The sequence below is a fragment of the Arabidopsis thaliana genome, chromosome 5 (genome assembly GCF_000001735.4).
Source record: "Arabidopsis thaliana chromosome 5, partial sequence".
Taxonomy (NCBI): Eukaryota; Viridiplantae; Streptophyta; class Magnoliopsida; order Brassicales; family Brassicaceae; genus Arabidopsis; species Arabidopsis thaliana.
In genome coordinates this window covers 20,519,936-20,540,004 of record NC_003076.8, presented here as the reverse complement: position 1 = coordinate 20,540,004, position 20,069 = coordinate 20,519,936, and the positions used below count along the sequence as shown (strand labels likewise).

Genomic DNA, 20,069 nt, shown 5'->3' with positions numbered 1-20,069 from the left:
TTTCATATATTTGAGAGTTTGAGTTTTACGTACTAGAGAAAGTTTTATAAAATTTAAGATCTTCTTCTAATCAAACATATTTTTAACAATGTAAACTAATACAAATTTTCAATAATTATTTGCATTAAAATCGGAAACTAATAAATAATAAAAAGAATATATCTTTGTCAAATTGTTTTAGGTGAAGCTACTACTACTATACCTTGGAACTTTTTCATTAGCATGGGCTGCGTTTCTTTTACAACTGGCACAATTTTGAAAAAGTGAAACTTATATATATATATATATATATATATATATATACTTTTTTTTTTATATCCACTTTTTATGAGAACGTTATGATGTAAACAAAAGAACTTTAAAATATACACACCTAAAAATCGTATTTAAGCTAAATCTTGCTGGAGTAATAACTATGTTAATCAAACCATTATATGGACAGCTTGTTTGATCAATCTTTGACCATGATAGTGTCAATCCCCCAATGATCCCGTAGAGGCTAATTAGCAATTCCTTAATTTTTTATCGTTCGGATTTATTTATTTTTGTTCAAATTACCGGTCGAATTGTTTTTCTTTTCTGAGCTCATATTTAGTGTTTTTAGTGTTTTTGAACTCAAATTACCGGCCGGATTTTTTAGTGTTTTTAGAATTAGCTCATAAATCTGAACTCATATTTAGTGTTTTTCTTTTCTTTTAAATTCAAAAGACATTTTATTTTATGAGAATACTAAAAACCATACAATGTACATATGATATCCCTTTTTTTTTATAAAGGAAAATAACCATGAAAAAATAGAAAATACAAAAGATGGTTTTATGGGAGATTTGCCATTTATGAAAAGGGAGAAACCATTGTGATTACTAGAAACAAAAAAAATATCGTGATTTTTAGAACATTTTTTTTCTTTGATTAATTTGTTACATTTCTTGTGTTTGTTTACAAAACCGAATTGTAAACAGAACCAGCCAAGCGCGTCTGCTTAATTGGGATTTGTTCCCGGTTTAAGTAAACCAACTCCTTGCTATTCTTTTTTAATCCCTCGCAGAATTTCTCATCCGATTTTCACAAACTTTCCTCGGATCTGGTCACGAATTGCTTTGTGTAACAAATTCAAATTCCAAACCCAAGCAAGCCTCCATTGAACTGGTACACGGATAAATTTTTTCTAAAGCTTTTCTTAGATTTCTCTCAATGCGATTTTGTTGAATTTCTTGGTTTCAGTCGATCGAATCAAATGAATTGCCGATTAGATGTTTTCTTAACATAATTTCTAGGATTTTGATCGAATTGCTGGTTCGTGATCGAGTGATTTGTCTGGATTAGATTTTAAGTTTTATGCAAATCTTGTTGAAAGGTGCTTAACTTTTGATTCAAGTTTTACTTAAGAGCCAAATTATAGGTCAATGTCATGTAGATTACTATTAATTCTTGAGTAAACTGGTTTAAATATGTTTTTGTATATATGTTCCAGATTAGAAGTTGATATTGATATAATTCAGCAAAGAGAAGAAGATTCTGCGGTGTTCTTGGTCACTTTGTGGTTTGTATAATGGCGTCTGGGACAGTGGGAGGGTTGTCTGAGGTATATAGTAGTGCAAAAAGGATTCTACTAAGAGCTCGGAATGGAATCGAGAAGTTGGAGAGGTTCGACTCTGATCCTACCGACCTCGCCTCCTCCGTGAAACGAGACATTACCGAGGTTCAATCTCTTTGTTCCAATATGGACGGTCTCTGGCGTTCGATCCCTGTCAAATCCCAGCGTGATCTTTGGAGAAGGTGAGGAAGTTTAGATCATCAAAATAGCTGAAGTAGTGGTTAAACTCTTGAGCATTTGGATTTTTTTTGCTGTAGGAAGAGTGAACAAGTAGGAGAAGAGGCTGAGTATTTGAACCAAAGTCTAGAGAAGTACATGTGGAGGAATCAGAGGAAGATGTTGGAAGCTAAAGAGAGAGCGGATTTGTTAGGTAGAGGGAGTGGAGAAGGAGCTCACATTTTGCAAATATTTGATGAGGAGGCTCAAGGAATGAACTCTGTTAAGAATTCAAAGAGAATGCTTGAAGATTCGTTTCAAAGTGGAGTTGCTATTCTCTCTAAATATGCTGAACAAAGGGATCGTTTGAAGGTAACCAAACCCTAACTTAAGCTTTAAGTCAATGAAGAAAACAGTTTTTTAACATTGGGTTTTTGAATTCTCAGAGTGCGCAGAGGAAGGCTTTGGATGTTCTGAACACTGTTGGGCTCTCTAACTCTGTATTGAGGCTCATTGAGAGGCGTAATCGTGTTGATACCTGGATTAAATATGCGGGTATGATCGCAACGCTTGTCATATTGTATCTCTTCATAAGATGGACACGCTAGAACCAGAGAACTTTAATTACATTACCATAGATTGTATGGAGAGAGTTTTGTAACACGTTTTTTTGTTTTGTTTATACCTCTTACAAGACATTTTCAAAACACTAGTACACATATTCTCCATTTCATTTGCGTCTAGTATGCTCTCGATTTATGCCAACTTTTCTTCCCCAACTTTTGATGTGTTCCTCCTATATCCGAGAATGATGTATTGCTCGCAGTGTAAGAGAACTTGTTCAAAACTTCTCCGAGACTGCAATCGTTGTTTAACACAGAAGCTACTACATTTGTTTGGGTCATTGCTTCGGCGACTAACATGAGCTTCAAGACAGTTCATATTTAAAGTGATTCGAAACAGTTGACTTTAGCATCATTGTATTAATGGTCAATGTTTTTTTTTGACCAAAATAGTCAATTCCCCAAAGGTCTGATTATGACAAATACCGAACCGGGATAGGATAATTATAATTAAATACAGAACCGACTCAACTGGAATAATTTTGATCCGGTTAAAGGAAAACCAATCTCCTTTTGATATTTCGACACTCTCTCTTTCCTCTCTCCTTGTCTCTGTACCGCGTCGAAATATGAGAAACGAATGATTTGATCATCAATCAACGAGAAACACACACGGAGAAAGAGAATCTCAAATTAGCTCCAGCTCCTGATCGATTCCGATTTTCACAATTCTTTCCTTGGATCTGCTCTTACCTTGTCACGATTTCACTTCCCTGTGTTTTTGATTTATACTTGGTCATCCAATAACGAAACTTTGATCAAACTGGTACGCCGATTATTTTCTTTCTTTCTTCTGATTTTCTTAGATTTCATTAACTTGATTGACTCAAAATCAATAGGGATCTTTAGGGAATATTCTTTGATATGTTTTGGAATTTTATCTGATTGCAAAATATTTGTGTGTATGTTTGTTTTGTTTAATTGGAATTTTAAGTTTTTTTTTTTGTTTTCATCACAATTTCATGGGTTTAGGCAATTTTGTTGAACGGTGATCTTTTTTTGTGTGTGTGTATCAATTTGTCAATTTGTATTTAGAACAGATACTTTAAGAAGTGTTGCTTCTCTATATGTGACTTGAGATTGTAGTAATAGCTTAACTATACGGCAATGTCATGGAGTAGATTATACATGCTTGTTCATGTCAGTTTTCCAGATGTATGACTTAAGCAGGATGGTTTCTTTATCGAAGATGACCTTAATTTGGTTTATGTTACTGTCATTCATTTCATACTTAAAGGTTGGATTATATTTTCTACAGTTTACAATTCGTTGTTTTGGTTGACAGGAACTACAGTTTATTGGAACTCCCTGAAGCATTTAGATGGCAGAAAAAGCTTGTATAAAGCGTCTTCAAAAAGAATACAGAGCGCTTTGCAAGGTATTATTTTCTTCTTATTCTGTTCCCATCCTTGATTTGTCTGTCACTGGTATCATTCTACCCATTCGATTTTCATTTTTTTTTTTATCAAATGTGGTTTCTTTGCTCTATGCTAGTTTTCATGGTTTTTGGTCTAGGATAAGTTTTTTTCTTATGAATGTTACTTTGGAAGTATCTTTGACATGTTCTGTTCTGGATTGCTAGGAACCAGTCTCGCATGTTGTTGCTCGTCCTTCCCCAAATGACATTCTTGAATGGCGTAAGTCTTATCTGGCTATTTAATGTTCCTTTTCTTTATTTTCTGCTTTCTAGTTATTCTATTGAAGGTTTGGCTATGGGGATACTGGCTTTAGGTACATATAGCGTGTTGCTATGGTGACAGAGATACTATTGGTATCATGTTTTCAGGATTACCAGTAATATGTAATGGTGAAAACTTGCTTTGTTTATAGAAACCGAAAAGTAAACCTAAAGTTTTTCTTATCTATTACCTAACTGAGAATGGTCATGCTATTCTGCTACAAGTTAGGGTATTTTTATCCTCGCTACTAGTGTTACTGCACTATTTATATAAATGTAGTCAATTGAGTTTGAACTATTGGGTTTTATTCTACAGATTATGTGTTGGAAGGCAGTGAGGGAACGCCTTTTGCAGGTTCAAATCTTAGATTTACATTTCAAATGTGATCTTCTACATTCCAAAGTAGTATATGATTCTGATATCCGGATTCTCTTTGATAGGTGGATTTTACTATGGAAAGATCAAGTTCCCTCCAGAATATCCTTACAAGCCACCTGGAATCACGTAAGCTCTTTCGTTCTTCAGAATTCTCACTTAAAATATCACTCTCCTATGTTTTATTCCTGGTTTCCAATCAACTAAACTACTGTTGCTGCAGAATGACCACACCAAATGGTCGATTTGTGACGCAAAAGAAAATCTGCTTGTCTATGAGTGACTGTAAGCACAGTCTTCATTTTCATTCCTTTGTTTATTAATTTCAATGAACTTGTCTGTTATCTAATTAGCTTTATCATTCCATCATTCCATGTACAGTTCATCCAGAAAGCTGGAATCCAATGTGGTCAGTGTCAAGGTATAAGATCTGATGTACATTCAAATTGTGTTCAAGTTATTAAAATAAACAGAGTAATGGATCCTTATTTGACCAATTTGTTTCCCTGAACGCAGCATACTTACAGGACTTCTCTCATTTATGGTAAGCTTATGGAACGTTTCATCTTGCAGAGCCTCTCAGTTTATCCTTGGTCATTAGATCTTTACTGATTTAACATGGCAATGTCTTTTTTAGTTTTTACTGTGATATTTTATTCTCCATTGCGTTCATTAAATTTCTTTCCGCATTACAACCTTGTGGTCCACAGATGGATAACAGCCCCACAACGGGAAGTGTAAACACTAGTGTAGCCGAGAAACAACGGTTGGCGAAGTCATCTCTTGCTTTCAATTGTAAAAGGTAAGTTCCATTCCCACCAAAAAAATGTTTAGGATACATCTCAGAAGTTGATTAGAGAACAAGATAGCTTCTACATGTTATGTTTCTCATCTTTTTCAAACTGTTGTGGCAGTGTAACATTCCGGAAACTATTTCCCGAGTATGTCGAGAAGTACAGCCAGCAACAAGTAGCTGAAGAAGAAGCAGCCACTCAACAGACAACAACATCTGAGAATCAGGATTTTCCTCAGAAGGACAATGCGAAAGTCGAATCAGAGAAAAGCGTTGGTCTTAAAAAGGAAAGTATTCAAGAAGTGGGATTGAAAGAGAGGAGAAGGAACAAGAAAGAAGCATTACCGGGTTGGATAGTATTGTTGCTAGTATCGATTGTCGGTGTTGTAATGGCGTTGCCTTTGCTTCAGCTGTGATTTAGATGCAAATGCAACGCAACACAACATGACTGCAAATCAATCTGGTAAAATCTGTTTATCATTGTCTCTCAGTCTCAGTACTAAGTAGTGTCTTTTGTTCTTCCCCCTCTCTTGAAAAGAAAACAGATACATTGAGTTTGGTATGGCATTTGAAGTTACGTATAAATATAAATGTTAGCTTAATTTGATTAAGAACGAACTCGCCACCTAATGTGGTGGATTCATGGACTTTACGACATCATCTTTTTATGAAATCAACCCTAAAGTTATGAAATACGTCCATATAAAAAATTCGAGTATCTTGCAGCAACCAAAAATGCCAAGCTTTAACATTGTCATTGTCATTTGGAAATGCTGCTTGCATTTTGTATTCAAAAGAATCGAACATGTAAGCATCTTTGATCTGTGAAAAAGGGATTCCACTGAATCATTGTGTGTGACTATGTCATGTGTGTGTGTATAAAGGATCTTTGATCTACATATATATATGAATTATAATATACTTGTCTATAAAGGAATCATTTCTTGTTCTTATTTTTGATATTTAAATACATACAAATTTATGTGACAAAAAAAAAACATACAAATTTGTAAATTGAACTTATGACACCACTAACATAAATATCACATACAAATTTGAATGGATTTTCTGATTTATTTATATTTTATACTAATTGAATAAATGTTTAAGACATAGGTTATTTTTATCTAATGACGAACTGATTACTAGATATATTAAATACACTTCTATAAATAAGTTATATTTGAACAATAAATAGAATACTTTCAATAACCTTCATATATAACAAAACGTCCACTAAAGTAGTAACTCATGTTTAACATAAGTTTAAAAAAGTATATAAATTTGAAACCATAGGAACTCCATACTCCAAAGTCAAACAATTAGCAAAATCAACATAATTGATATTCCTTTTTTAAAATTATTTTTTAATCAAAATCTTGAAAATAGAAATGAGGACAATTGTTTTGTTTTCCACTCTTATGATCCTTGTTTTGTCATGTAAGTTTAAATTTCGTTAATGAAGATATTATGTATATTTTTTTAAAATGTTTCTTTTGAAAATTTAATTTTATATAATATTTATTTTGAATTAATATAGGTATGTCAAATGCCACGGTAAAATCTTATTCAGAAGAGAAAACTCATTCTTTCGATTTAACAGCGAACCCTCCAATTGATTTAAATATAGTAGATGAACTTCCACGCGATGAACATCTTGGAGTTTCACATGCAGATAATGTAATTGGTTTCTGTCAAGAATGTGCTCATCATTGTTTGCAAAGGAAACGGGTTCTTGGTGAATGTCGATGGTTTACATGTCACTGCTCTAGAATAACTATTGGTGTGGGATTGTAATTTGTTCTGAAATACTTACATATAAAATAAAATAACAATATTTTTTTCTTAGCCCAAGGTTAATCAAATTAAACCGGTTGTACTAATAATTTTGAATCAAGTAAACCCGCTATGAATCGTACCAACTCAGTCTCCTCCAACCACTGTCACCATCTCACTAACTCGTTTAGTTACAGCGGCAATGATTAATCCTCTTCTTCACGCTTAATTTCTCTACTACTCTATCCTTACTTCTTCTTCAATGTAGTTTCATGTCCCTAGAAATTTTCGTTTTCTTCTCTTTGAATCATCTATCGAATTGTTGTTGCGGAACTTTTAGATTCTAAGAAATTGAGTTCACTCTTCGGCGATGGAGCGAAACTCGTCGGACGACGAAGAAGACCACCAGCATTTGATTCCCCAAAACGACACTCGAATCCGTCACCGGGAGGATTCAGTTTCCTCCAACGCCACCACAATCGGCGGGAATCAGAGATCGGCGTTTCAGATCGACGACATTTTACATCGAGTCCAACACCGTGGGAAGATCTCGCTCAACAAGCGTTACGTCATTGTCTTCGTTTCTCTAATTATCTCAATCGGTCTTCTCTTCTTACTCACTGATCCTCGTGAACTATTTGCGGCGAATTTCTCGAGTTTTAAGCTGGATCCATTGTCGAATCGTGTCAAAGAATCTGAGCTTCGTGCTTTGTATCTTCTGAGACAACAACAGCTCGCGCTTCTATCTCTTTGGAATGGTACGTTGGTGAATCCTTCTCTTAATCAATCTGAGAACGCTTTGGGATCGTCTGTTTTGTTTGAGGATGTGAAATCTGCTGTTTCGAAGCAGATTTCATTGAATAAGGAGATCCAAGAGGTGCTTCTATCACCACACCGGAGTAGCAATTACTCCGGTGGCACCGATGTTGATTCGGTGAATTTCTCATATAATAGATGTAGAAAAGTGGATCAGAAGTTGTCAGATCGGAAAACTGTAGAGTGGAAGCCTAGATCTGATAAGTTTCTATTCGCTATTTGTCTCTCAGGTCAAATGAGTAACCATTTGATATGTTTAGAGAAACATATGTTCTTTGCTGCATTGCTGGATCGAGTTTTGGTGATACCTAGCTCTAAGTTTGATTACCAGTATGATAGAGTGATAGATATAGAGCGGATTAACACTTGCTTGGGAAGAAATGTTGTTGTTGCTTTTGATCAGTTTAAGGAAAAGGCGAAAAAGAATCATTTTCGGATTGATCGGTTCATATGTTACTTTTCATCACCACAGCTTTGTTATGTGGATGAGGAACATATTAAAAAGCTGAAAGGTTTGGGGATTTCCATTGATGGGAAGCTTGAGGCTCCTTGGAGTGAAGACATAAAGAAGCCGAGCAAGAGAACTGTGCAAGACGTCCAGATGAAGTTTAAGTCTGATGATGATGTGATTGCAATCGGGGATGTCTTCTATGCTGATATGGAGCAAGATTGGGTGATGCAACCTGGTGGACCTATTAACCACAAGTGTAAGACACTAATCGAACCTAGTAAGCTGATCTTGTTGACCGCACAGAGATTCATCCAGACCTTCTTGGGAAAGAATTTCATCGCACTTCATTTCCGCAGACATGGGTTCCTCAAATTTTGGTATGGCTTTTTCATCTTGCTTTCTTTGGTACATTACCCTGAATTTCATAGTGCAGCTCATACTTCTTAAAATGTGATTATCTAAACAACATTCCATTCTTGTTTGTGAATCTGTCTGGTTAGTACTGTAAATCACATCCACATCACGTAGGCACTGCACCGAAGTATTACAATATCTTACTGAGATTGATTTCCTAAAACTAGACTAGGGACCAGGTTAGACTTGTAGTTTTCTGAAAATGGAGAACCTTTTTTCATGGCAGCAATGCAAAATCGCCAAGTTGCTTCTATCCAATTCCACAAGCTGCAGAGTGCATCGCTCGGATAGTGGAAAGATCCAATGGCGCAGTCATCTATCTTTCAACAGATGCTGCAGAAAGTGAGACAAGTCTGCTTCAGTCACTTGTTGTGGTAGATGGAAAAATTGTGCCTCTTGTCAAACGTCCACCGCGTAATTCAGCTGAAAAGTGGGATGCATTGTTATATCGACATGGTATAGAGGATGACTCTCAGGTAAGAATCTTGAGCCTTGATAAATCTCATGAAAACCTGTTTGATTTTCCTGGGTTTGCATTTGGTTGCTCTTCAACAGAAAAAAAAAAAAGCTTCCGGATTTATGAATTTTGTAGGAGAATAGAAATCCTAAATACTTGCATTTTGAATTATTATTAATAGCATGGCCTGATGTATCAAACATGGCATGGGCTAAATTCTGTATTATTGAATGTGTAGGTGGATGCAATGCTTGATAAAACGATATGCGCCATGTCCAGCGTATTCATTGGAGCCTCGGGATCAACTTTCACAGAAGATATATTGAGGCTAAGGAAAGATTGGGGAACATCCTCTACGTGCGATGAGTACCTCTGCCGAGGGGAAGAGCCAAACTTTATAGCAGAAGATGAATAAGTAAGCACATTTTTTTCTTACAAACTTTGAATTGTTCTCAAATTCTATTGTTCCTCTAGTTAAATTGTATAGTGTAATTATAGAATCCAGTTTTGGATACTTTCCAATTCATTTTTTTGTGACAAGAGTGTGTGTATCAATAGAAAGAGCCTCAGTTTCTTACAACAACACATATCTAATTCCGGGGACATTGGTGATTTTTGGAGATTGTTTCTTGTTTACTTCATTATTAATCCTACATTATTCATTGCAATTTTTATTATATAAAAGTACATTACTCATTGTTAATGACAGTTTATACAACGAAGATTAAACGGATTCGTTTTGATGTAGGGTAAAAATTTCCATCATTCAATTGGAGTAAAAAGTATCTAAACCCAAAAGCTTAAATACATTATACATGTGATGTATAACAAAGCTTAAGTAAATAGTAACAACTAATAAATGACGTTTAAAATTTGGACAAATAAATGACTGTTAACTGTTAAGAGTTAAGAAGAGTTAAGACAGTAAAACACTTGAGAATTTGTTACAGTATTTTATTTATTACAGTATTAAGATTTGGTTGTGCGAACTAAAGTACTTTATTTAAAGACAACATTTTGGCGACTGTGTAAAAACACCAAAAAGAAGAAAATGTCGAATTCGAGTGACAAAACCCTAGAAGATGAAAAGGTGCAGCAGCAGCAATTGGAATCGGATGACAAAATCTCAAACACGAACCAACGAACAGAGCCATCTCAGGAATGGGAGACAATGGCTCGAGCTTGGGTCTCCGCTTTCCCCGACGCCAAAGCCGTTGTAAGCGCCGGCGAAGTCGAGACTTGGATCGGCACCAACTTAGATTCCTTACCGGCGGATCTCCGTCACATGCCTCGCTCCGAGATTGTAGATCGTCTCCTCTCAATCCAACATTACATGAGACCAACACCATCATCTGATCAAAACGAGGTAACGTCACTCATTGATTGATACCATTTTTGTTTCTCAGGATTTGGATTGATTTTGTGTATGTGTTGTGAATGATATATACAGCAAAATGTGGAAGCAGATCAACAACATCCAGCTCGATTTCAGAGGACTGATCAATGGTTACCAGTGTATTCGTGGTTAGAGTCATTGGATAATGGAGAGTTGGTGAAATCTAAGGATATTTCTGAATGGCTTGATGCGAATCCTGAGGTTAAACAAGAACTTTCTTCTAGGCATTCTCGTTATCATTTGACTCATTATGTCAAGAAATGTCATCTCAAGATTCTTAAAAGGAAGGAGAAGAAGGTTAGCTTCCAAAGTCTACTGCTTTTGTCTTTATTTAGTTTAATTTGCAATGTCAACAACTTGTTTTGGCATTTTGATTAGGGATTAATCCGGCTGAGCAGAGCTACTGCAATGGAAGTTCACAAAGAGTTTGGCGAGAAACACCATGCTACGCTTTCGGGTAACGCTATTTCCTCTATATCCGAGTTCATTAGTAACATAGTGTAGCTAGATCCCCAAATGCAAAAGTTTTTTGCTCTTCATGTTGAAGATATGTTTAGTTAGAGTTCATTCTATAGTGTAATAGACATTTAGTGACACTACTCTTTGGATGCAAGTCGATCGGTGAAGTTAGATAACATTCGAAAGTGTAATATATTTGGTGACAATCTTTAAAATTATTTTAAGTGGATCTATCAAGTTAGATAACATTCATGTGTATTTCCTTTATGATTGTCTACTCTTAATGAGGTATGTTAGTGATGTACTGTTGTTCTTAATTTTGGGTACAAAATGTGTAGCTGATCCCATGAGCAACATACCGAAAGACAGTGACCTCTACCGCACAAAACAGAAAGAAGCTAAGCGCAGATTTGAGATGTAAGTCAGAATTTCCAAACCTCACTTATGATATAGCAGAGACTTTTATAATTCTCATTAATCATGTTTCTTTACATCATTTTCAGCTTGGTTGAGCTCGAGAAGAGACTGGCTCCGCATTTTGCAAAGCCTCGCATAGGAAACAGATGAAGAACTTAGCTACCAGAAGCTGGCGTTTAGATGATCTCTGTAAGTATGTTCTCTGCTTTGGTGCTGTAGAACTGTTTGTGAAATTGTAAGGTCATGTAGCTGTATCCAAATATTAGATGGAGTCTAGTTTGGTGATGTAATTTGTAATCTTTTCCAATATCAACAATAATATTTTATCGAAAAGGAAACCAAATCCAGCATTATGTAGAGAGAGAGACACTCTTCAACAATATTTGCCTTTCTTACCACAATATTCAGTAGAGAGATTAAGTGGTTTTGTTTGTTTTCTTCGTTTTACATTGGATATTGCACTCAGCCTAAAAAAATCAAAAAGACACTCTTTCATTTTTTTTTTCTTTTTGAGAAGGAAATAACCTTGTATTGCGGTGGATTTTATATGTTTCTTTTTTTCCAATTATTTAAAGCACATATGGTTGTCTAGTCAGCTTGATAAACTACATGGAAAATGCAGTATCAGCATTATTTTTTTCTTTTAATTATTTTTTTTTTTTCCTTTCATTTCAATAAGGGTGAATTGCAAAAATGATGGTTTTTGAAAAAGTTATTAAATATATAACACCATAATGTGTGTAATTCATTTGATAGCACATGTCAGTTGTGAAAATACACTAAACTCCTTCCTACGGATCCGCTTGGAAAGAAAGAGAAGTCACTGACAGGAGGAAAGAGAAATATATATGACTAATATATATTCACTCCTCTTAATTTTGTTTACTATATTAGTTTAACAATATTACTTGGTTAAAGTTAATAATACTATTGAAAAAACAGATTTTTTTTTGTTTATCTAATATGATTTGAATTTTAAAAATCGGAAACGAATTTTTAAAAAAATAAATAGTGGTATCAAATTCTATAAAGATCATCATAGAAAGATAGAATAGTATATATTTGTTCAAATAGAAACGTTTGTTTTGATGAATCCAAATAATCAATTAAATACTTTTTGATGGAAGGATATTAAACCCTAAGATAGTATATAGGGAACCCAAGACTTTTAATATAAAACACTAATCAAATCATTTCACATCCTTAATCAAAACAAACAATTCATTTTAAAACGTATATAGTACAAGGTATACGTAAATAGTATATTCACAAAATAGAATAGTATCTCTCAAAAATTTCTCAAAATCAAAATCGATTTATTGGTTCAGGATAAGGAAACAACGACGCCAAAAAATTAGAGAGACCCAAAAAAAAAAATCAAATGAAGGAAACAGAGAACAAAAATTGATCAAATTCAGCGTTTATTAGCGAGAATCTCGACTAATTCAATTTCAAAAAACAAAACCAAAGTCTCTTAAAAAACCAAAGACTCCAACAAAATCTGAAGTCTTGCCTCTGTAAATCAAAACCTCTAATTCAATTTCGAGCAAAACCTAAATGTCATTTCTGGAAATTAACTGTCTTGCTTCTGTGCCCAATACACTTTTGTTAATCGTTGGCAAAATCAAAAGCTTCATAAAAGGTAGACTGGATTTTATTAGAACCAATCCCATGTTCAAAAGTTAATAGTTGGTGAAAGAGAATAGTTGGTTTTCTATGGAAGGGAGAAGATGAAGAGCGTGTATTTCAAACATGGATAGTATTGGCATTATTACAGAAAATACAAACAATATTAGTTACTTTTTTTTAGAGTGTTAGTTACCTAATTATAATATTTTTGTAGGTTAGAAATGCAAATTTCTCTTTCAATAAAAAGATGAAAAGAAAACAAATCAAAACAAAGGGAGAAAATTCTTTACTATAGAAATATAAATGAAAATTTCTTCAAGTAATATGCATCCTTTTTCCAATTGGCTATTTTTATGTACCATTTAGAACGTTAGGTAAAAGAAAAGGATAAAAACATTGGGAATTTGATAATGACAACAAATGTTACGACATTATGTGCTCACTCGATTACAATTATTTTATTACAAGTAAAAAAAAAAAGCAGACACAAGTTCTCTATGCTCTGTCTTCCTCCTAAAAAAAGAAAATTTCTGTTCTGAAACGCCTTCGAGGGAGGGAGGGAGAGAAAGGGATGTACTTGAGAACAAAAACCAAGAGTCTTCAAAATTCAAAATATCATGCGATTGGAAAGTTTTAATCTTTGAAAGGTCAAAAGATTCTTTGGGGGGGGGGGGTTTTAGCTTCTGATTTCATCTATCTGTCACAGCAAAGAAGAGAAAGTTAGCACTCTCGACGATGGCTAGGAATTTCTTGTTAGTGCTTCTATGGTTCATCGTACAGGTGTCTTCAAGTCACGAAAATGGACGTGGAGATCAAGCACTGTCTCAAATTGATATATACGCCATAAATTTAGCTCAGCATCACTCTGCTTTTATTCACGTTTCCCCTCTTGTTCTTGGTTCCCAGGTAAACAAACTTAGCATCAGACCAAACTGAGATATGTTATGTTTCTTTGGTCTTTCCTGTAAACTGATTCCAGTGCCGAATCGAGATATATGATTTAGTTTTTGATGATGGCTGCTGATACAGGGTCAGGACACAGAATGGGTAAATGTTGTTATCTCAAATCCGGAGCCTTCTTCAGACGATTGGGTTGGAGTCTTCTCACCAGCAAAATTCGAGTATTTTTTTTACATCCATTAAACCCTCTTTATGAATCATGTGTTTGCATATTGATTGATGTGTTTAACAACTTGTCTTTGTGTTTCTCTTGTTATAGCTCATCTTCTTGTGCTCCAACAGATGACAAAGAGATAGCTCCTTTTATTTGCTCAGCTCCAGTCAAGGTTTCCATTACATTTTGACTGTTGATTTCTCAACTTTGACATTGCATTTCATCTCATTTAGTTTTCCTCTAATATGGCAGTATATGTATGCCAAGTCCAGTCCTGACTATATGAAGACTGGGAATGCGGTTTTGAAGTTCATGCTTATAAACCAGAGAGCTGATTTCTCCTTTGCCCTCTTCACTGGGGGACTCTCAAATGTTAGTTGATTAGATTACACAACCTCTCAAGTTTGTGTTTTATCTCCAATGGACTCTAATTGATCTCTTTTATTGCTCTTTACAGCCAACACTTGTCTCGGTTTCAAATCATGTATCGTTTATCAATCCTAAAGCTCCTGTCTATCCACGTCTTGCTTTAGGGAAGAAATGGGACGAGGTAAGTTTTCCATAGCCTGATTTATCAAAGCCTTAACAAGACTCTCAAATCGATATATGAACTAAAACATGCTTTGCACTATGATTTTGATAGATGACCGTAACATGGACAAGTGGTTACAACATAGGTGAGGCTGTTCCGTTTGTGGAATGGAGTCGTAAGGGAACTCGAAGTAGACGATCGCCAGCTGGTACCTTGACTTTTACCAGGAACAGCATGTGTGGTATGTATGAAACTAGAAATCTATGCACTTTTCTCTTTATCTGAATTTGCATTTTGATTCTTACTACACTGTTTGACACAGGTGCTCCTGCTCGTACTGTTGGTTGGCGTGATCCAGGTTTCATCCACACTGCTTCATTGAAAGATCTTTGGCCAAACCTCAAGTATATACACTGTTTAGAAGTATCAATTTCCTTTCTTGTTTAAACACATCGTTTGGATAACGGTTTTGTAACTTTCTGGATCATCAACTACCTCAAGGTACACATACAGGATGGGTCATGAGTTGATGAATGGATCAATAGTTTGGAGCAAGAATTTCACTTTCAAGTCCTCTCCTTATCCTGGACAAGACTCGTTACAACGGGTCATAATCTTCGGGGACATGGGGAAGGTACTTGCTTGTTGTTTTCTATATAAAAACATTGCCTTGTTAGTGTTTCCTCTCGGGACTTATATGTTTCTGTAATATGTATTTGAAGGGAGAGCGGGATGGTTCAAACGAGTACAATGATTATCAGCCTGGTTCTCTCAACACCACTGATCAACTCATCAAGGACTTGAAGAACATTGACATTGTTTTCCACATTGGAGATATCACTTACGCAAATGGTTACATCTCGCAGTGGGATCAGTTCACAGCTCAAGTTGAACCTATTGCTTCTACTGTTCCATACATGGTCGCAAGGTTAGCTTGACCGGCCATATAAGTCTTCGCTTTAACGATTTCCAGATTCTTGGCACTAACTTGTGTTTCTCTTCAGTGGCAACCACGAGCGGGATTGGCCAGACTCTGGATCCTTCTATGGTGGTAAAGACTCTGGAGGGGAGTGTGGGGTTCCTGCGGAAACCATGTTTGATTTTCCTGCTGAGAACAAAGCTAAGTTCTGGTACTCTGCGGATTATGGAATGTTTCGGTTCTGTGTAGCGGACACTGAACATGATTGGAGAGAAGGGTCAGAGCAATACCAATTCATAGAGCGTTGTCTTGCCTCTGTAGACAGAAGGGCTCAGCCTTGGTTGATTTTTATTGCTCATCGTGTTCTCGGTTATTCAACAAACGATTGGTATGGTCAAGAAGGTTCCTTTGAAGAACCTATGGGAAGAGAGAGCTTGCAAAAGCTCTGGCAGAAGTATAAAGTAGACATCGCGTTCTACGGTCATGTTCATAACTATGAAAGAACATGCCCCATTTACCAGAACCAATGTATGGACAATGAGAAAAGTCACTACTCAGGAGCCTTCAAAGGAACTATACACGTGGTTGTTGGTGGTGCAGGAAGTCACTTGTCTTCGTTCAGCTCGCTGAAACCCAAGTGGAGTATCTTCAGAGACTATGATTACGGGTTTGTGAAGTTGACGGCTTTTGATCACTCCTCTCTTCTCTTCGAATACAAGAAAAGCAGCAATGGAGCTGTACATGACTCCTTCACTATCTTTAGAGAATACAGAGATGTCTTGGCTTGTGTTCGAGATAGCTGCGAGCCAACCACATTAGCTTCATGATTTCTTCGAGCGTTTGATGTTGTGAGGTAGTAAGTAAAGAAACAGTCCTAGTTTTGATTCCTTGTAGATTATACAATTGTTTCTTGCTCATCTCTTAACAAACAAATGTGATCATCAATGTAGTTTTTTTTTTCTTCAAACGTCAAAGATATTGTTAAATATAAACATCAAACAATCTTCAAAATAAAAATAAAACTATTTCCATCAAACGTATTTTGCTATGATTAATGTCATAAAAACCTGTTTACTGCAACAATGCAAATCAATAATTTTCTTAAATTAAACTGTGATTAGATCTGCTTATGCCAAAAACGACGTAGTTTTCATAACTACCTGCTTCTCTCCTCAAAGTCTAAATTCCAACTGCCATTAGCGGAGCTCCCGATGCTGTGTGATGCTCTTCTCTCTCTATTTCAAAAATCACTTCTTTTCCTTCTTCTTCTTTCAGCAACAAAACCCATTTGCTTCAGACATTGCGGAGCATCAAGTAAACAAATCCATCTTTCCACGGTGCTTTCTCGGGCGATTCCGATCAATATGATCTGGATCCTCTGTTTGCTCCTAATCTCTTATTGACCCCATTCTCTTCCAATCATGGAGATTCCACTCTCGCGTTACCAGAGCATAAGATTAGACGAGATTCGAGACTCTTCTTCCAATCCCAAGGTTCTCACTTTCCCGCGAAAATTCTCGTTACGAGGAAGAAGATGGAAGAACCCATTTGGAAGACTCAGTTGTTCTTCTGTAGTTCAAGGTCTGAAACCAAAACCAAAGCTGAAACCAGAACCAATTAGAATCGAGGTTAAGGAATCGAAAGATCAGATTTTGGATGATACCCAGATCAGTAAATCTGGTGTAACGATTTGTAGTCAGATAGAGAAGTTGGTTTTGTGTAATAGATTCAGAGAAGCTTTTGAATTGTTTGAGATTCTGGAGATTCGCTGTAGTTTTAAGGTTGGTGTTAGTACTTATGATGCTTTAGTGGAAGCTTGTATTCGTTTGAAATCGATTCGGTGTGTTAAAAGGGTTTATGGGTTTATGATGAGTAATGGGTTTGAGCCGGAGCAGTATATGATGAACAGAATCTTGTTGATGCATGTCAAGTGTGGGATGATTATTGATGCACGTAGGTTGTTTGATGAAATCCCTGAGAGAAATTTGTATTCTTATTACTCGATTATCTCTGGGTTTGTTAATTTTGGGAATTATGTTGAAGCTTTTGAGTTGTTTAAGATGATGTGGGAGGAGCTTTCTGATTGTGAGACTCATACGTTTGCGGTGATGCTACGGGCCTCGGCTGGCTTAGGGTCTATTTATGTGGGGAAACAGTTACACGTTTGTGCGTTGAAGTTAGGAGTTGTTGATAATACCTTTGTCTCGTGTGGATTGATTGATATGTATAGCAAGTGTGGGGATATTGAAGATGCTCGATGTGCTTTTGAGTGTATGCCCGAGAAAACTACTGTTGCTTGGAACAACGTTATTGCGGGTTATGCGCTTCATGGTTATAGTGAGGAAGCTCTGTGTTTGTTGTATGACATGCGAGACTCAGGTGTGTCTATTGATCAGTTCACACTTTCGATAATGATAAGAATTTCTACAAAGCTTGCAAAGCTTGAGCTTACTAAGCAGGCACACGCTAGTTTAATTCGAAACGGTTTTGAATCGGAAATCGTTGCAAACACAGCTCTTGTAGACTTTTATAGCAAATGGGGTAGAGTAGATACTGCTAGATATGTTTTTGATAAATTGCCGAGAAAAAATATAATCTCATGGAACGCTTTGATGGGTGGATATGCAAATCATGGTAGAGGAACTGATGCTGTTAAGTTGTTTGAGAAAATGATTGCAGCAAACGTCGCTCCAAACCATGTCACATTTCTTGCAGTTCTATCAGCTTGTGCCTATTCAGGTTTATCTGAGCAAGGTTGGGAGATTTTTCTATCGATGAGTGAGGTTCATGGGATCAAACCAAGGGCGATGCATTATGCCTGCATGATTGAGCTGTTGGGTAGAGACGGTTTATTAGATGAAGCCATTGCGTTTATCCGAAGAGCTCCTTTGAAAACCACGGTGAACATGTGGGCAGCACTCTTGAATGCCTGTAGGATGCAGGAAAACTTAGAGCTTGGAAGAGTGGTTGCTGAAAAACTCTATGGAATGGGACCCGAGAAGCTCGGAAACTACGTTGTGATGTATAATATGTACAACAGTATGGGAAAAACTGCAGAAGCTGCAGGGGTTTTGGAGACATTGGAGAGCAAAGGATTAAGCATGATGCCGGCTTGTACTTGGGTTGAGGTTGGAGATCAGACTCACAGCTTTCTTTCAGGAGATAGGTTTGATTCTTACAATGAGACGGTGAAAAGGTAAATTATCTGACAATACTAAAATCTTTCTCTGTCTTCATTTCATAATCTCATAACCTTACGATGTGTGAATCTAAATGAAACAGGCAGATATACCAAAAAGTGGATGAACTAATGGAAGAGATTTCCGAGTATGGGTACTCAGAGGAGGAGCAACACCTTCTTCCAGACGTAGATGAAAAGGAAGAAGAGCGAGTAGGGCGATATCACAGCGAGAAACTAGCCATAGCTTACGGATTGGTGAATACGCCGGAATGGAATCCATTGCAGATTACTCAGAACCATAGGATATGCAAAAATTGCCACAAGGTGGTTGAGTTCATATCTTTGGTTACAGGACGAGAGATGGTAGTGAGAGACGCGAGCCGGTTCCATCATTTTAAAGAAGGGAAGTGTTCTTGTGGAGGTTATTGGTGAATCATCACAAGTAGAAGTAGATTCCATGTTCTTTTATTGTTATGGGTTCTTGTTTCTTTATGCTAAAGTTATATATATGTATAACACACGGAAAATAGTGTGATCATGTAACGGGTTTGTATGATTCTTTTAGCATTGCTATCAATAAAGGTAAAAGTTTTTTTATCATTCACTGCTTTTAACACCAAAAAAAAAGTGCAGAATTGTGTTGTGTATTACGGTGTAAATTTGATATAGGGTGAATTAGGTGAATAACCATTCTAGCTAAAGTTATTAAATATATAGCATCATAATAAGGTAAATGAAGAAAGTAACACATATAGATGATAGAAAGACGAAAAACTCTTTTCCAACTTGTAAAGGATGCAAACGCACGTGTGAAAGGAGAATGACACACTCGTAGCTGCACTTGGAATTGTGGACGTACGCGTAAATGAGTGAGAAACGTGAATTGATGTAGTGATTGAATTTTTCAAATGGATATAAACATTTACGTGGTTAAGTGTTTGTAACAAAAAAATATATATGTTATACTATATGATCTTATACTATATAGGATCACATAAGAATAAATATTGTAATATATTATTTTTTATAAATTATATTTAAAATCAGTACTGTAAATTCAAACCCAAAGCATGTCTTTTAAAATAGTATAGAACATTGTAGTGTCTTACTATATACTATAGTAGCAGTAATAGAGAACACATAATACTAAACTAAACATACGACGAATAAAGAACGTTATATTCTAAGTGATCCAAATGATGGAGTTAAACTGATCTGATTCCAAAAAAAACTATACTCTAAGATACAACATTGGCAACTCAAGCAACCGAGATAAAACGTAGCG

The 20,069-nt window shown here is 35.9% G+C and overlaps 7 protein-coding genes across 11 annotated transcripts; all 7 read left to right on the top strand.

Moving 5' to 3' along the window:
- Positions 1 to 1,008: 1,008 nt before the first annotated feature.
- MEMB12 (membrin 12) lies at positions 1,009 to 2,579 on the top strand. 2 transcript variants are annotated; one of them, NM_124426.5, is made up of 4 exons: positions 1,009 to 1,149; positions 1,475 to 1,779; positions 1,855 to 2,125; positions 2,200 to 2,579. In NM_124426.5, exons 2-4 carry the CDS (start codon positions 1,553 to 1,555, stop codon positions 2,359 to 2,361), a joined length of 660 nt encoding a protein of 219 aa, NP_199855.1. In that variant the 5' UTR covers positions 1,009 to 1,149; positions 1,475 to 1,552; the 3' UTR covers positions 2,362 to 2,579. The 2 variants fall into 2 exon arrangements, with proteins under 2 accessions (NP_199855.1, NP_001330036.1); NM_001344893.1 differs by lacking the exon at positions 1,009 to 1,149 and having other exon boundaries at positions 1,446 to 1,779; positions 2,200 to 2,529.
- Positions 2,580 to 2,866: 287 nt separating this feature from the next.
- UBC33 (ubiquitin-conjugating enzyme 33) lies at positions 2,867 to 5,947 on the top strand. Of its 3 annotated transcripts, none has more exons than NM_124425.4 (10): positions 2,867 to 3,142; positions 3,662 to 3,754; positions 3,959 to 4,013; positions 4,371 to 4,409; positions 4,496 to 4,559; positions 4,654 to 4,715; positions 4,812 to 4,851; positions 4,947 to 4,974; positions 5,141 to 5,232; positions 5,345 to 5,947. In NM_124425.4, the coding sequence occupies exons 2-10, from the start codon at positions 3,698 to 3,700 to the stop codon at positions 5,637 to 5,639; spliced, it is 732 nt and encodes a 243-aa protein (NP_199854.1). In that variant the 5' UTR covers positions 2,867 to 3,142; positions 3,662 to 3,697; the 3' UTR covers positions 5,640 to 5,947. The 3 variants fall into 3 exon arrangements, with proteins under 3 accessions (NP_199854.1, NP_001032049.1, NP_001032048.2); NM_001036971.2 differs by having other exon boundaries at positions 2,934 to 3,142; positions 3,671 to 3,754; positions 5,345 to 5,832; NM_001036972.2 differs by lacking the exon at positions 4,371 to 4,409 and having other exon boundaries at positions 2,888 to 3,142; positions 5,345 to 5,832.
- A 586-nt stretch (positions 5,948 to 6,533) lies between these two features.
- Positions 6,534 to 7,145, top strand: AT5G50423 (Putative membrane lipoprotein). Its single transcript, NM_001036970.2, has 2 exons — positions 6,534 to 6,663; positions 6,764 to 7,145. Exons 1-2 carry the CDS (start codon positions 6,615 to 6,617, stop codon positions 7,018 to 7,020), a joined length of 306 nt encoding a protein of 101 aa, NP_001032047.1. The 5' UTR covers positions 6,534 to 6,614; the 3' UTR covers positions 7,021 to 7,145.
- A 3-nt stretch (positions 7,146 to 7,148) lies between these two features.
- AT5G50420 (O-fucosyltransferase family protein) lies at positions 7,149 to 9,805 on the top strand. Its single transcript, NM_124424.4, has 3 exons — positions 7,149 to 8,643; positions 8,907 to 9,156; positions 9,376 to 9,805. Exons 1-3 carry the CDS (start codon positions 7,370 to 7,372, stop codon positions 9,550 to 9,552), a joined length of 1,701 nt encoding a protein of 566 aa, NP_199853.1. The 5' UTR covers positions 7,149 to 7,369; the 3' UTR covers positions 9,553 to 9,805.
- A 314-nt stretch (positions 9,806 to 10,119) lies between these two features.
- Positions 10,120 to 11,937, top strand: AT5G50410 (ribonucleoside-diphosphate reductase subunit beta). Its single transcript, NM_124423.4, has 5 exons — positions 10,120 to 10,503; positions 10,588 to 10,830; positions 10,912 to 10,990; positions 11,331 to 11,409; positions 11,496 to 11,937. Exons 1-5 carry the CDS (start codon positions 10,189 to 10,191, stop codon positions 11,557 to 11,559), a joined length of 780 nt encoding a protein of 259 aa, NP_199852.1. The 5' UTR covers positions 10,120 to 10,188; the 3' UTR covers positions 11,560 to 11,937.
- Positions 11,938 to 13,483: 1,546 nt separating this feature from the next.
- PAP27 (purple acid phosphatase 27) lies at positions 13,484 to 16,639 on the top strand. Of its 2 annotated transcripts, none has more exons than NM_124422.4 (10): positions 13,484 to 13,944; positions 14,068 to 14,159; positions 14,258 to 14,324; positions 14,405 to 14,524; positions 14,610 to 14,702; positions 14,796 to 14,925; positions 15,007 to 15,088; positions 15,186 to 15,318; positions 15,407 to 15,612; positions 15,689 to 16,639. In NM_124422.4, exons 1-10 carry the CDS (start codon positions 13,774 to 13,776, stop codon positions 16,428 to 16,430), a joined length of 1,836 nt encoding a protein of 611 aa, NP_199851.2. In that variant the 5' UTR covers positions 13,484 to 13,773; the 3' UTR covers positions 16,431 to 16,639. The 2 variants fall into 2 exon arrangements, with proteins under 2 accessions (NP_199851.2, NP_001330206.1); NM_001344892.1 differs by having other exon boundaries at positions 13,536 to 13,944; positions 14,281 to 14,324; positions 15,689 to 16,581.
- Positions 16,640 to 16,792: 153 nt separating this feature from the next.
- EMB3141 (Pentatricopeptide repeat (PPR-like) superfamily protein) lies at positions 16,793 to 19,405 on the top strand. The gene is made up of 2 exons (NM_124421.2): positions 16,793 to 18,799; positions 18,886 to 19,405. Exons 1-2 carry the CDS (start codon positions 17,025 to 17,027, stop codon positions 19,214 to 19,216), a joined length of 2,106 nt encoding a protein of 701 aa, NP_199850.1. The 5' UTR covers positions 16,793 to 17,024; the 3' UTR covers positions 19,217 to 19,405.
- Positions 19,406 to 20,069: the final 664 nt, after the last annotated feature.